Genomic DNA, 12,924 nt, shown 5'->3' on the forward strand with positions numbered 1-12,924 from the left:
GTTATTTTTAGGTCTGGGGTTAGGAAAGAGGAGGAGGCAGATTCAAATTAGGGGCTATGAAATTGATTTTGGCAACTTCCTATCTTTTTCAGCCTCTCTCCAGAACTCCTGGCATCCTTTCTTCCTATTTCTTCTAGGACCATTTCTCTTAGGTAAGCAACTAAGACGTAGTACTAATATACTGGTTAAGCCCATGGGCTCTGGGGCCAGCAAGGCTGTATTTATTTCCAGTACCTTACTGAAACTGTTCTTTTGAAGGTCACTGATTATCTCTTTATTGAAAAATCTGGTAACTTTATTAGGAAATTTTTTCTTCATGACTCTCTGTGGCATTTCTCACCGATGGCCACCAATTCCTGCTTGATATTCTATTGTCACTTGGCTTTTGGATACCACATTATTCTGATTCTTCTTCGACCTCCCTGACTGCATCCTCTCGGTCTTCTATCAAATTTAGGGTCCCTTCTTTCCTTTTTCAATGCTCTCCTACGGAGAGCTGCTGCAGTTTCACAGCATTGCCCATCACCTCCATGCTCATGCCTCCAAAGTTTATTATCTTCCCCTGGGCTCTGAGCTTCATGTTTCTGTCAAATAAATGTTTCCATTTGTATTTCCAGCCATCACACTGAATTTGGCATCATTTGATTAAATTTGCCATACCATCCCCGCTGGAATCAACCTCAGCTCTCTCCACTTCTCACCACTCTCTCAGGCTTCAAACTTTAGAGTCATCTGGATGTGTGCAGTGGAGAAGAAGTAAGTGACTGAGTTTTAGCAACTCTTTCTTTGAAACGTCCTGTAATATCCACCTCACCCACTTCACATTAGCTGGAGCCTGGACCCTCGTGACTTCATGTATAGTCACTATCACAACGCCTTTGCCACTTTCTCTAACTTGAGTCTCTCTGTTCTCCCAATTTTTTTTCTTGGAAGAATATTCTCAGCTCAAAACTCCCCATAGTTCATTTTCCCTACAACTCTAACCTCCTCTGCCTTGCTTCAATATTTACTATACGTTAACCCAACGCTACTAACAAACATCTCTCCACAGCTTCCAGAGATTAGCCTCTGCTTTAATCAGCAACTCCTGTGCTCCTCCCAGGCTCGTGTGCTCTTTCTCATTGTGCCCCAAGTTTACAATATTCTTCTCCTTACTCATCTAATTCCTAGCCATCCTTTGAGGCCAGGCAGGGCCCATCTCTTCTATGAAATCCTCTCTAACTCTGGCATTCAACGCTGTCTCCCATCTCTCAAAACCTACAGCATTTCTAGCTCATTCCTCAGTGAAGCTCTAAATTATATATAGCATGTACTATTTTTAAGTTGTTTATTTTTCCTCAGATTGTAATCTCCTCCAGGGCAGGAACTTCTAGGAAGATCCGACTTAACCAGTGTATATGGAGAGGACTGGAGACTATGATTGTATCTACCCCCGTTTACTTAGTTAACCTCAATGTCCGGAGCAGAGTGTGACGGATCTTTGTTTAGCCTAGGTGTTCCCTTCCCAGTGAAAACCACCAGCATTTATGCAGTTTTGCAACTCAAACCAGGGAGTCATCTTCAACAGGGCCCTTTCCCTCACCTCCCACGTCTATTTCATCATTAAGCTCAGTCAATGTTATTGCCTCCATCTCTCTGGAGTTTCTCCACTTCTCTTCATGTCTGCGACGCCTTAGTCCAAGCTACCAGCACCCACTGCCTCTTTAAGCCACTCCCTACATCAACTCTTATCCGCCCCAGTTTGTTCTCCAGTTAGAATAAGCTTTTCTGAATGCAAATCTCACTATGTCTCTCTATTCTCAAGCACTTTAGCAGGCTTTTCAGCATTTGTATATCCAATCCCCAAATCTTTAGTACGACCTACACTGCTCTTCGTGGTCTGACCATGTCGGACCTACTCCACTCTCTTTCTGTGTGGCTGATCCATTCTTTCAGTGTCTCAAAGACGCCTACTACCTCCTAGTGCGGGCTATTATTCTTGCCTGGAACACTCTGCCCCTTACTCTTCACCTAGTTAACTCCGATCCATCCTTCATATCTTACTTCCATTATCCTTTTCTCAAGAAAGTGTTTCTTGACCTTCTTGACCAAGGTAACTCTACCTACGATCCATACTCTCTCAGAATCATGCAACTGTCCTCCGCCACTTACCACAGTTGAATTTTATATTTACTTCTGTGATTACTGGTGACTTCTGGTTAATACCTGTCTCTCCCACTGGACTAAAAGCTCCAGGAGGCATGGATAGTTCAACCCCTCACATAGACCCAGCACCTAATTAAACACTTCAAAAATATTTGTTTAATGAATGACTAAAGGAATGAGTACGCACCACTGGTGACTACTGGCCATTTCAGTTTGCTTAGTGGTTTGATGTTAATCAGTACACAGCCCACCTCAGTTAACTCTTACCACCACTGTGCCAACAACACTGGGATCCTAGCCTAGTGGTCACATGATAAGTGAGTGAACAAACCTACAAGTGGCACACCGTCACAGTCACTCCAAACCCCTCCTTAGCAGGGGCTTTACATTGCCAGCCTCATGTTTGTTTACAGTGAAGAGCTACAAACGGAAACTCTCCATTCTGTCCCGGTGGACAACATAAACACGGACTTCACGCTTTGCAGATGTTGAGGCAGTAAGTTCAACTCAAAACAAGGCAACACCATATTTAAAAAGTAGCTGGATGTAAGAGCAGATACAGTATAGTATGTTAACTTGTGCTGGAGGCAAAGTGTTCTGAGCCTGGCGTATTGTTCTAATGCTCTCTGGCATGTGGCAGAGCGTGATAAGAAGTAGGTTTGGCTTGGGCTCCATCCATGCACGTTTCTTTCTGAATTATCCAAAGGGCCCTGGTATAAGGCAGTGTTGCCTTTAAGATCATTGTACAACATGAGCCCTCAGGGTGGCATAAGAAACAAACTGCATATTTTCAATACGATAACAAGAGGAAACGGATGTTCAGAGATTTTTCAAATATCATTTGAAAGGGTCAAAGTTTTTATGGGTAGGTGCAAGAGATAATTAAAAGATAGATTAAAAGATGAGGAATAATTACTTTTCTTGAGCAAAAGACTCAGGAGTGTAATGACTAGCTGGAATAAATCTTCGAATGTCATTTATTTGCAGAATGCCACCAAGTAGCTGGGTAATAACTCACAGAACTCATAAAGACAAAAGACTATGGCCTTAATGGAGTTTTTTCTTTTTCTATTTTACTTATTAAGATCGCCTTAATAATTCATGCATGGCAATACCTTTAATGAGTAACAAAATCTCACGTATCTCATTTAAACTTGGCAACTCTGCTGACAGTTAATATGGTCTCGTACCTCTGAGCCAGCCATTGGAGAGGAGCCCTGGGCTGTTAGTAACTGAAACCATCCCATTTATGAGAAGCCCAAGAAAAGTTATTCCCTAGATGAATGCTCGAATGTTATGGCCATTTTCTAGGAAGATTTATTCACTCTTCATTTATGGAGAGGCGAGAGAACAATAGTGAGCCCGCACTCCACATACTGCATCGGCTGCTTCGCTTCTGTCTTAATGGCAGCAACCGATTACCGTTTTCTTGGAGGGAACAGGCATTCCTATCAAGATTTTAAAGACTTGCTATGATTAGCACCTACTTAGATGGCGAAAAGAGAGTCATGTAAAACTATCCCACTGGGCAAGGTGAATTCTCCGCTTTACTCAAGCAGAAGTGCAAATACACAGATGGTTTGGACTTAACTCCTTTACCAGCTTTGACCAGCAATTTTATTGTCACCTTCATTCCTTATAGACACAATGAATAAAGCATTGTTTTCCACAAAGAACAATGCTCCAGGTGATAATTCTCAAGATATCATTCAAAATAAAATTTCAAAAGCGGACACTAATTTTAATACACGTTTATTTGCTACATCCATGTATAGGACACCACTCACTGTTCTTCACAGTAGTCTGACTGACAGAAAGTAGATGCCACTTAAATCTATTTGGTGTCCAATATGCCTGTTTTCAATTTAAGACTTATTCTTGGGCATAGCGAATTAAGCTGGAGAAGCACAATGATTCGTCCACTGTTTTCTTGCATATGCCCTTCTTTAAAAATATGAGTGTTAAACGTCAGTAAAGCCCTGCATTTTGGGAAAAGACAGAAGAACGTCACCACAAAACCTGGTTTCTACTTTACTTATTAAGATCTCCTTAATAATTCATGTGTGGCAATACCATCAGCGAGCAGCAAAATCTCACGTATTCATTTAAATTTGCTCTGCTGAAATCTGACATGCCAAATTAGATCACAGTTGGGTGCACTACACGCAGAAGCATCCATACCTGGTGTAAGGAGGGAGGGGCAGAGTGATTCTGGTCCACTTGTTGAATGTGTCTGACACCAGGATCCGCTGCAGGTGGTAGCGACTGCATTCAACGTTGGTGGGCAGACAGTCCCTTACCAACGGGTGCCATGATAATCCAAGATCCACTGAGTATTCCAATTCAATGGCTGAAACAGAGAGCATTATTCTGGATAGAAATACATGTCTGCACATCCAGGAAACATAGTTACTTATGTTTTCACATGCTTTAATTTCAATCAAATGTCAATTTGATTTCCCCCCCGTATTTATCTCTCCTAGTTCGAAATGTTTCCTGGTTTGCTTTTTCCCTCTGTATATTACTAGTTGTTATTTTTAACTTCCATACTGAAATCATTTTTATTTTAAGGAGATAAGATCACGTGAAACATAAAGTAAATTTTCCTGAATCACTCCTTAAACTGAGAAACTCTCAGAGCAATCAGAACAAAACTATTGCTTCATATACAGTTAAAGCAAGAGTAATAATAGTTAATTTATAAATATTTATTTAATCTAATAGTTATAGACTGTATATTACATAAATATATAAATTATATATAATTTAATGTATTATAACTATATTACATCCATTTATTTAATGGTTAACATACAAACACAGAACACAGTAACCATATATTTTAATGATTATTTTTTAAATAGAAAAGTTGAGCAGGCTTCTTAAAATTTGACCATTGTATAGAGCAACTAATGCCAATTTTGCTCCCGGTACAGGTGAAACTTCTAGCAATTGCAAAACCCCTTTTGCTCATAAGTCCTACTCTGCCGTGTTTTGGGATATACTGGGAAATCGGGGAGGTGGAAGGAGGTAGCTGACGGCACGCAGTCAGGCTGTGGGTCTATCCTTCCTTCCTTTCTCTCCTTCCGGAACATTCAAGTTACACCCTATGTTTTATATTTCTCTCTCTATTCCCTTCTCAGGGCTCTATAAACTGCTTCAGCCCCATCGCTCTACAGAAATTGCTTTCTCGAAGGCTGTGATTCTCAGTTTTGGCTGCACACTGAAATCACCTGGGTACCTTTAGAAACTACGATGCTGGGGCCCCACCCCCCGAGATTGTGATTTCACTCTTCTGGGACGTGGCCAAGCTGTCAGGAGCTTTAAGGCTCCCCAGGTGATTCTCATGTGCAGCCAGTGTGGGACCACTCTCTGCTCCAAGGTTCCTAGTGGCCTTTTCTAGTTAAATACAATGGCCCATCTTGGGCTTCATTGTTCTTGTCCTCCCCACGGTGTTGGACATTACTGACTACTCCCTGATTCTTGAGACCTTCTTTTCTTTTAGAGAACATTATTCTGACTCTCCTGTCTTGCTTTCCCTCTGACTCCTCTGCTAACTAACCCCAGTTATGGGCATCCTTCCAGACTCCATTTCTGGCCTTCTATTTTACGTGCATACTCCTTGGGCTTCAGCTATCATCTTTGTGCCCAAATCTCCCTATTTGATGTCTCATGATTGATTTTATCCATCCAATGGCATCGTGCTGGACGCTGGCATACTGTGCCACACGGCAGAGACAAAGTTCCTGCTGTCCACATTAGCTCCTCCTCGCTAAAGCGTCTCCACTCACAACTGCTTTCACCCAAACTGAAGAAAAACTCATCGTTTTCCCTCGTAAATAAACATCTCTTCTTAACTACCCAATTCCATCAATGACAATACTTTGGCAGTAGTGTCCTGGGTTCAAAATTTAGAAATTATTTTAGGAATTTCACTCTTCTCTCTTCTTTACCCTCTATGTTCCACCTGTCACCTGGTTTTGAGATTTGCTGCTTCTCTCCTTTCCATTTGCATCGCCTCAGATCAATTTCATCCACTCTGTTTCTCTCCATGCCACAGAGTGCAGGTCCTCATCACCCCCATAGAGACTCCCACTCAGGCTTCTTTACTGGGATTCCTTCCTACCCGCCTTCCTCGGCTCTGGGGCTAATCTCCCTAAAACACGTCACGTCACTCTCTGCACTTGTGCCCTCTTATTCATGACCCTGTCAAGCACAAATTCCTGTGCCCGCCTTTTAAAGCCCTTCTTAATTTGCTGCCAACTCTGCTTAGCCACTTTCCTCTTGCATTTTATCATTCAGCGTAACCTTTCTCAAGAGGTTGCATCAGCCTATGGTAGAAAGTACAGGTGACTGGGCTTATGAGGGCAGTATTTCAGTGCTGGTGCTGCCGCAGGCTGACCATGTCGACTTACCTCCTTGGGTTCTCAACAACTTCCTATGCTAAGGCGGGACTAGGCATTTAGGATCTTAAAGGCCCTTTCTATTTTCAAAGTCAGCATTCTGCTCTCCTCCATTAGATGCAAATACTGCCAGTTCAGACTAGTCTGCTCATGGTTTCTCCCAAGGACCAGGACAACCTCCACCTCTGCTTCTTTGCTTATGCTGCCAGCCCAGCTTGGGGTGTCCACCTTCTCTGTTCACCCATCAAATCCACTCCAACCACCAATTCCCACTTGAGACTTAGCTCCTTTGTGAAATCTTCCCAAATTCCTTGGATTGGCCATCTATTGGTCATCTCTCCCTCCTTTGAAATCTCATTACATCTCGCATCAGTACCACTCCATAGGGCACTTGATTTAGTCATTTACTGGACACGACCTTTTTGAAGTACCCCCTCAACTAGACTGTACCTATTGAAGACAGGGTGTGTTCCTCATACTTTTCCAAGTTCCCCCCCTACGGACTAGTTTAGTGTTGACTGAACCTGAGGTAGAAAGAGTACTTCTGGGATTCCCTCTAAGATGAATCCATTAAGTTCAAACTAATGGAAATGTGAAAAATCTGGATTTTGTAGGATCTTCGAAGTAACCAAATTCCTCAGATTTTGGCCCCCAGAATTTAAAATGGAACAAGGTCCCTGTGAACATTCTAGTTTGGATCTCTTGGAAGAAGAGTGATGGGGGTGGTGGTGAAAGAGCAGAAGGCCTCAGAATCCTGACAGGTCTGCAAGTTCCAGTGAAAGGTCCAAGTATGCGATGATGCCAGTTTTTATTTCTCCTAAGGTAGATCCACATGTGTGTGTAAGTTATGTGTGAGCAAGAGCGTGTGCATGCATAACCTAGAGGATGCAAACTGGTTACAAGGAGAGTGGCCTAGAATATGCTATGACCTATGACGGCAAAAAGTATAAGGCAAAATGGGAACAACAAAATTTCATGAATCCCGGGGAGACGGAAAGGAGACAGTAACTGGACTAATTCCAAGCCCTATGAATTAAAACCAATGTATATACAAATTCATGTGTAAATCCTATTGCTTATTCTGGCATTCTCTACGTGACGAGAGCCCTTTATTCCACAAATCTGATACTAAAACAATCTGGGGCGCTGGCCCCGTGGCCGAGTGGTTAAGTTCGTGTGCTCCGCTGCAGGCGGCCCAGTGTTTCGTTGGTTCAAATCCTGGGCGCGGACATGGCACTGCTCATCAAACCACGCTGAGGCAGCGTCCCACATGACACAACTAGAAGGACCACAGCGAAGGATATACAACTATGTACTGGGGGGCTTTGGGGAGAAAAAGGAAAAAAATAAAAAAAAAATCTGGATTTACAAAAAGATAAATTAGGGGTTATTATTTACGTATAAAAGAAGTCTTCACGTACATATGCTTACAAGTAAGCTCACATTCTGATGCTTTAAAAAGTAAACTTCTAAAACTCAATTTACACACACTTTCAAGAACGCAGTTATGGTTTAACTCAAAGTGCACCTGTGCTTCACTTAAAGACTTATCAGAGGTGTCGTATAGTCTCTGACAGAGGCAGCCATCGCTACCATTTACATACGTTTGTCCCTCTACCTGGAGATGGAATACTTACCGTAACAAGAGTCTGTGACGGAGCAGGAGGCAGCGAAATCTATCTGTAGGAACGAATCCTCATTCACAGCGACGTCTGTGGTGACCACATAACGGGTGCTGGCCTTTTCGATGAAGACCAGGGCATCTCCGGTAGAGCCACACACAGGCATCTTGGTGCCTCCGGGGTGAAGTAGCCATTTCCTGCTATCCAGAGTTGTGAAATCATCTTCCAAGACTGTATTACCAGAAATGTTCCCTCCGATAAGAATCTGAAATGTATTTTGTAAAAAGCACATTTTCAATTTGGTTTGCAGATATGAGAAAGTTCAGTCTTTTGTTTGTTTGTTTGTTTTCATCTGTCAGATTGCTCAGAACTGGCATTTCACACCAAGCATGATGTTAGGGTGCCCTTTCAGAATGCTCCTGTTTACGTGGTCTGCTTGCCCATCTGGCAAGAAGCTGTAGAAAACAAATTGAAGGACTGACAAAACCATTCACAGCCTTTGTGGGCCAAATTGTGCCTTTGGAAACTACACGAACCCAAGCTGGGAAAGCAAAATTTGGCTTAAATGTGATTATTTTCCATGTAAAATTTCTATTTAAGGACAGTTGTACCCTAAGGCACTTCAGTTCCAATTCTTTGCATGGATTCTACTGTTTCTTAACGGGTTCTTTGAGATCTATCTGATACGCATTTTATTCTGTATGAAGATCCTTTAGGAACTGTCCATAAGGATGTTACGGAGATTTATCTATCTTTTTCTTCAAAGGCTAGGAAAGAGGATTTGGGAACGACTGCATGTGGCACCAACGCTAATTTGCACATTTTCCTTTTCAGAGAATTACAACCCTGTATCACGCTTGATAAAGTCCCTCTACCCATATGGCAGAATCCTCTATGTGCAGGACATGGGCCTTCTGTCGTGTTGTTTATGTTTATAGGTTCAGGCAATTGAAGGAATAGAGAATGAAAGGAAGCTAAATGCCATATCTCATCTAGCTGTGTGCCCTTGGGCAAGTCACTCAACCGTCAGGCCCAGGCTTCCTCTACTGAGCAATCAGGTTGGACTAAATGCTATCTGAGGCCACATTCAGCTCAAGTGCCCAAAATGATAATGGTTGATCCTGAAGGGACTGACCTGGTCGATAACCCAGGGGCTGTAGAAGTGCCCGTTTTCAGATGGCTGCCACCAGCGCAGGCGAGTAGAAGCTGCACGGGCCTTCAAGGGTATCTCCAGAGCAATGTACCTGCCCACATTGCTGGAGTTGCTGAAGAGGAACTCTTGAAGGAGGCTCCACGAGAGGCCGCCGTTGAGAGAATACTGGAGGAGCACAGGTTGGCTCCTGGGGTCAGGAACACCTTTCCCACAGCCCAGTCTCATGAAGAACTGCACAAATCTGACATGAATAAAATTACTGTAGACTTTGACTTCCGTGAGAGATTTATACCATTAACAGAAGACAAGCACGTGGGTAATGGAGGATGCGTGGCTTTAATGAACAGGAGGATTTAATGAATGCCCTCAGCAGTCATCTCAAAGCCCAATTTTCCTTTTTAATGTGAAAGGGAGTCAACAAAATGTGAAGTCTGAAAAAAGGCCATTCTGTACCCATATTTATATGTTGCACCCCTCCACCGAGAAGAGTCCGAGGGAAGTGAGCAGTCACTGCACCCTTCAGCTATGCTGTAAGAAGATGGGAAGGGTCCAAGTTTGGGAGTGTGTATTGTCATCTATTTAAGATAAATTCGGATCCTTGTCCTTAGTATCTGAAACTGGAAGAATGTAATTAACGCAGTTTATGCCATTTATTGGCGTAATCATCCATTCTCGGGTTTTCCCAGTAGTTTTTCAGATCTTATATTACGGGTTTTGGGAGATATATTTAAATTCACCAGTTGTAGCACCTCTTTGTGAAAGGCCAGGCATCTTTTGGAAGAGGTGTGTCAAGTCTGGGCCTCTTTTCTGTCTTTTGTGCCAAGGGCAGGGGAGCATGAGTGTGGGCGGCGGGGATGGTGGGCTGCGCCAGCCTCTGACTACTGCTGGGTCTGGGATGGATGATACTGGCCATCGAGAGCTGTGGCGGCCAGCCAGTGGCAGCCTTCCCAGCTGGCAGCGAGGTGAACAGAGTGGCAGCAACCAGCTGGGGTGCCAATGAAAACTAGCTCACATGTTATCTTTGGCAGGCAAGCTGCTGGTGCCTGGTCTGGCCGCTGTGCTAGCTGGTAACGCAGAATAAATTTCATGTGTAACCTAACACACATACCCAATTATGTACGCATGTCAGACATATGAAATATATTGGGGCTTATAATAAAGGTTATCAATTCCATATATAAAACCATGCACTCTTCATGGGTTCCTCCCACCCCTCATCTCCATTAACTGGGCATTCATTTATCTCACAACCCCGAGAAAATTGGGATTTTACATGGAGCATTTTGAGGTCAATATATGCAAATCCTACACAGCATGCTACTGAAATGAGATAAATAATGGAGCTTTTAACATTGGATTAATGAAAAAAATACATGGTTAGTGCCTAGTGACGTTTATATTTATAAAAACAAGAATCACTTACAGAGAAAAACTTTTAGCATATTGTCTACTTGTTTTGGGAAAAGGTTTATATCAATTTAGTTATAGATAAATCATGTCAAAATGATTTGGAAAAACCTAATAATTTCTAAATTAGAGAACTCAGCTGCCAACAATAAATCTGAAATAAAGAGCATCAAATTAAACCATATGCATTAAAATAGGACAGAGATAAATAAAACCTTGCTTTCTATAACTGCAAAATTACCCCACAGATAGAACTGTATTTCCTATGAAGCACGATCAAATTTACAATTCAATAAATGAAAGATTTAAGAGAAAGAGGATGATGAATATGTTAAGATGTATTTTAAGATACTCTGAAATGCTTCAAAAAACCAAAAACATGATTTCTCTGCTTATTTGCAAAAATAGGTCAGGGTTCCATTTTACACATGTTAAATTGTCTTTTTTATTTTCCTGGCTAAGTTTTTGGCTCATCAAATCATCAAGGGATACACATCTTGACAGGACATAATCCTCTGAGCCAGTTTAAAATGTTTGTTTCTGAGTGGCTGTGCTCAATAGAGAAAACGAATGCTTAGAACGTATGAGCAAATCATTGGACAGAAATGCTTATAAAGAAGAAGGTGACACTTCAAATGTTCTTAAACTGCTGATGGATATAAAATTAATTGTGAATAATCTGAGGACGTATTCTATTTCAGTTAAGTTTCTACTGAGCTTGGTGTAAACAATTTCTACACAGTCCAAGTGCTAACGAAAAGTTATTCGGTAGGTGAATAAAGATGCAACATTATCTTCTTGAAGTTAAAGTAAGTTAAACATTGTCATCTCCTAGTCACCATCTTGTAAGATACTAGATATTAACTTTTGTCTGTTTAGCTGTGTTTCATTTCTGATCTAGTTATTGTGCAAATCTCTCTGTTTTAGAACGGAAACTATGTAAATTGTGTCTTAATGGAGTCTTCCACAAGAGAGCAGCTCAGCCTTGTCCTTGAGATCTCCATTTCTTTCTGATTCGATTGTGCTCTGCTGCTGTACTTTGCAGCGTGTTTTCTCAACAGCATTTAAAAAGGATTACCTAGCATGTGATAAATCCAGATCTCGTGTCATCAACATGCGCAAGCCATCTTCATTGAAAAAGAGGTTGTTTCCACTGGACAGGATTCCACACTTCCGAGACGGCTTTCCGCCACTCATTAATAAGAATCGATCAGATTCTAGCTGGCCTGAAAAAAGTGGAAAATGTAGTTTATCTATGACCCCAAATACAGTCATATGTTTTAAAGAAATATCTAAGTGCTTTGTGTAGTTTTAAAATATGAATTCATAAATACTGAAGTCACAGATTTGGGGATAAGAGATCTCTTCCACATTTTAGCTTGTTTGAATTGTTCAACCGTGGCTGTATAATTTAAGCGTCCACAAAACAGAAGGAGGGGGCCTTTCCTGAGCATCTATGGTCCAGCCACATGGGACCCTTCTTTCTGCTCCTCTACACTGCAAAAAAAGACACTGACTAGTCAGAGAGTGGTTCAGGCCAAAAGTAAGAGAAGGTAATGGGGCCCTTCCACTGGCTTCTTCACTGTGTGCTTGCTACTGTGAGGACAGTATCGAGCAAGTATTGCATAATATTTTAAAAAAATACAGTTTTAACAGGAGAAATTTCAGTGTAATTCAATATTTCCTATTAAATAATGTCTTTCAAAAACAGCTCACAAATCTCTTCAGATACTCATCTGAGATCTAGGGTTTTTTTTGATTGTGGTAAAATACACAATATTTTCATTATTTTAAAGTGAACAACTCATGGCATCTAGTACGCTCACAATGTTGTGCAACCATCACTACCACCTAACTCCAGAACTTTTTCATCACTGGTAGAGGAAACCTTGTACCCATTAAGCAATCTTCATTTCCCCTCACCCGGCCCCTGGCAGCCACTAATCTGCCTTCTGTCTCTATGGACTTGCCTACTTTGGATGTTTCATATAAATGGAATCATACAATATGGGGCCTTTTGTGTCTGACTTTTTTCACTTAGCATAATGTTTTCCAGGTTCACCCATGTTGCAGCATATATCAGAATTTCATTCCTGTTCATAGCTGAATAATATTCTATTGTATTGATAGACCTAAACCCAATTTTAAAATGTACCTTAAAACCATAAACATATTAGAACAATTTTACAGACAA

General features: G+C 41.6%; 1 protein-coding gene across 1 annotated transcript in view; it reads right to left on the reverse strand.

Annotated features, from left to right (window-relative positions):
• Positions 1–12,924, reverse strand: part of RELN (reelin) — a 461,988-nt gene that overhangs the window by 48,093 nt on the left and 400,971 nt on the right. The window contains exons 43-46 of the mRNA XM_046670156.1: positions 11,809–11,956; positions 9,306–9,564; positions 8,186–8,435; positions 4,327–4,495 (exon numbers count right to left, since the gene is read on the reverse strand). Coding sequence (XP_046526112.1) covers positions 4,327–4,495; positions 8,186–8,435; positions 9,306–9,564; positions 11,809–11,956 — 826 coding nt within the window. The remainder of the gene's footprint in view (positions 1–4,326; positions 4,496–8,185; positions 8,436–9,305; positions 9,565–11,808; positions 11,957–12,924) is intronic.

Source organism: Equus quagga, chromosome 8, assembly GCF_021613505.1.
Source record: "Equus quagga isolate Etosha38 chromosome 8, UCLA_HA_Equagga_1.0, whole genome shotgun sequence".
Lineage (NCBI taxonomy): Eukaryota > Metazoa > Chordata > Mammalia > Perissodactyla > Equidae > Equus > Equus quagga.